General features: G+C 65.3%; 1 protein-coding gene across 1 annotated transcript in view; it reads left to right on the plus strand.

The window, feature by feature from the left end:
- PLBD2 (phospholipase B domain containing 2) overlaps positions 1 to 1104 on the plus strand; it is a gene marked incomplete at its 5' end in the record, with an annotated part of 3980 nt that overhangs the window by 1502 nt on the left and 1374 nt on the right. Inside the window, 5 exon segments of the mRNA XM_035898367.1 lie at positions 1 to 124; positions 204 to 298; positions 372 to 553; positions 679 to 709; positions 711 to 778. The exon segment at positions 1 to 124 is cut by the window's left edge and continues 121 nt beyond it. Coding sequence (XP_035754260.1) covers positions 1 to 124; positions 204 to 298; positions 372 to 553; positions 679 to 709; positions 711 to 778 — 500 coding nt within the window.

Genomic DNA, 1104 nt, shown 5'->3' on the forward strand with positions numbered 1-1104 from the left:
GCCCTCCTCAAGCTGCTGCCGGGCCGTCGGGATCTCCTGGTCGCCCACGACACCTGGACCTCCTACCAGTCCATGCTGCGCATCATCAAGAAGTACACGCTGCCTTTCCGTGCCTCGGCCGGCGGTGCGTGGCCTGGACTGGGGGGGCTGCATCTGACACCCCCCTTCTGATTCTCCCCTGCTTTTGCATCCCCTGCCTCCAGGCAATTCTCAGATCCCCGGGAGCATCCAGGTGTTTTCCTCTTACCCCGGCACCATCTTCTCCGGGGATGACTTCTACATCCTCAGCAGCGGGTTGGTGAGTGGGGGTCTGGTCCTGGGGGACCCCCTTCCCAGCCCCGCTGCCCTACCCATCGCTCCCCTCCCCACAGGTAGCGCTGGAAACCACCATTGGGAACAACAACCCAGCGCGGTGGAAGTACCTGGACCCACGGGGCAGCGTCCTGGAGTGGCTGAGGAACATCGTGGCCAACCGCCTGGCTCGCAGTGGTCCAGAGGGGGCTGCCATCTTCCGACGGTTCAACAGTGGCACGGGAGCAGGGCGGGATGGGGTGTGGGAATCCCCCCTGGCTGCCATGGGAAGGGGGATCGGATGGAGGGATGCTCCCCCCCGGCAGCGGGGATGTTCCCAGGGAGAGGCCGGCTGCTGGAGGGATGCTTCCCCCTTCTCCATGCCAGGTACAACAACCAGTGGATGGAGGTGGTTTACAAAGAAAGCCTTCACGCCGGGGGGAGCGAGCCCGCCGCAGGGCGTGCTGACCGTGCTGGAGCAGATCCCGTGAGTGCCCCCATTCCCCCCCAAGTGCCGGCTCCTGCACTGAGCCATGGTGGAAGCATTTCTTCCCAGAGCCTTGTCCCCACAGATTTGGGAAAGCCCTAAGGGTCCCCATCTGCCCCGGCCCAACGGGTGGGAGTTGGATGACGGGGGTGCAAATGCAGGCAGGAGCTGCCTGTGCTGCTGGTCTGCAGCTAAGGCTCTCCGGGGTTGCTTGTGTGCAGGCGATGGGTGCCCAGCACCCCTGGCTGGGGTGGGAACCCAGCAGTGGGGACCCCCAGTTGGGCTTGCCCCCTTCCCAGCATGTCCCCCCGCCCCATCCCCGCTCT

The sequence above is a fragment of the Egretta garzetta genome, unplaced genomic scaffold (assembly GCF_000687185.1).
Source record: "Egretta garzetta isolate BGI_Z169 unplaced genomic scaffold, ASM68718v1 scaffold7, whole genome shotgun sequence".
NCBI lineage: Eukaryota > Metazoa > Chordata > Aves > Pelecaniformes > Ardeidae > Egretta > Egretta garzetta.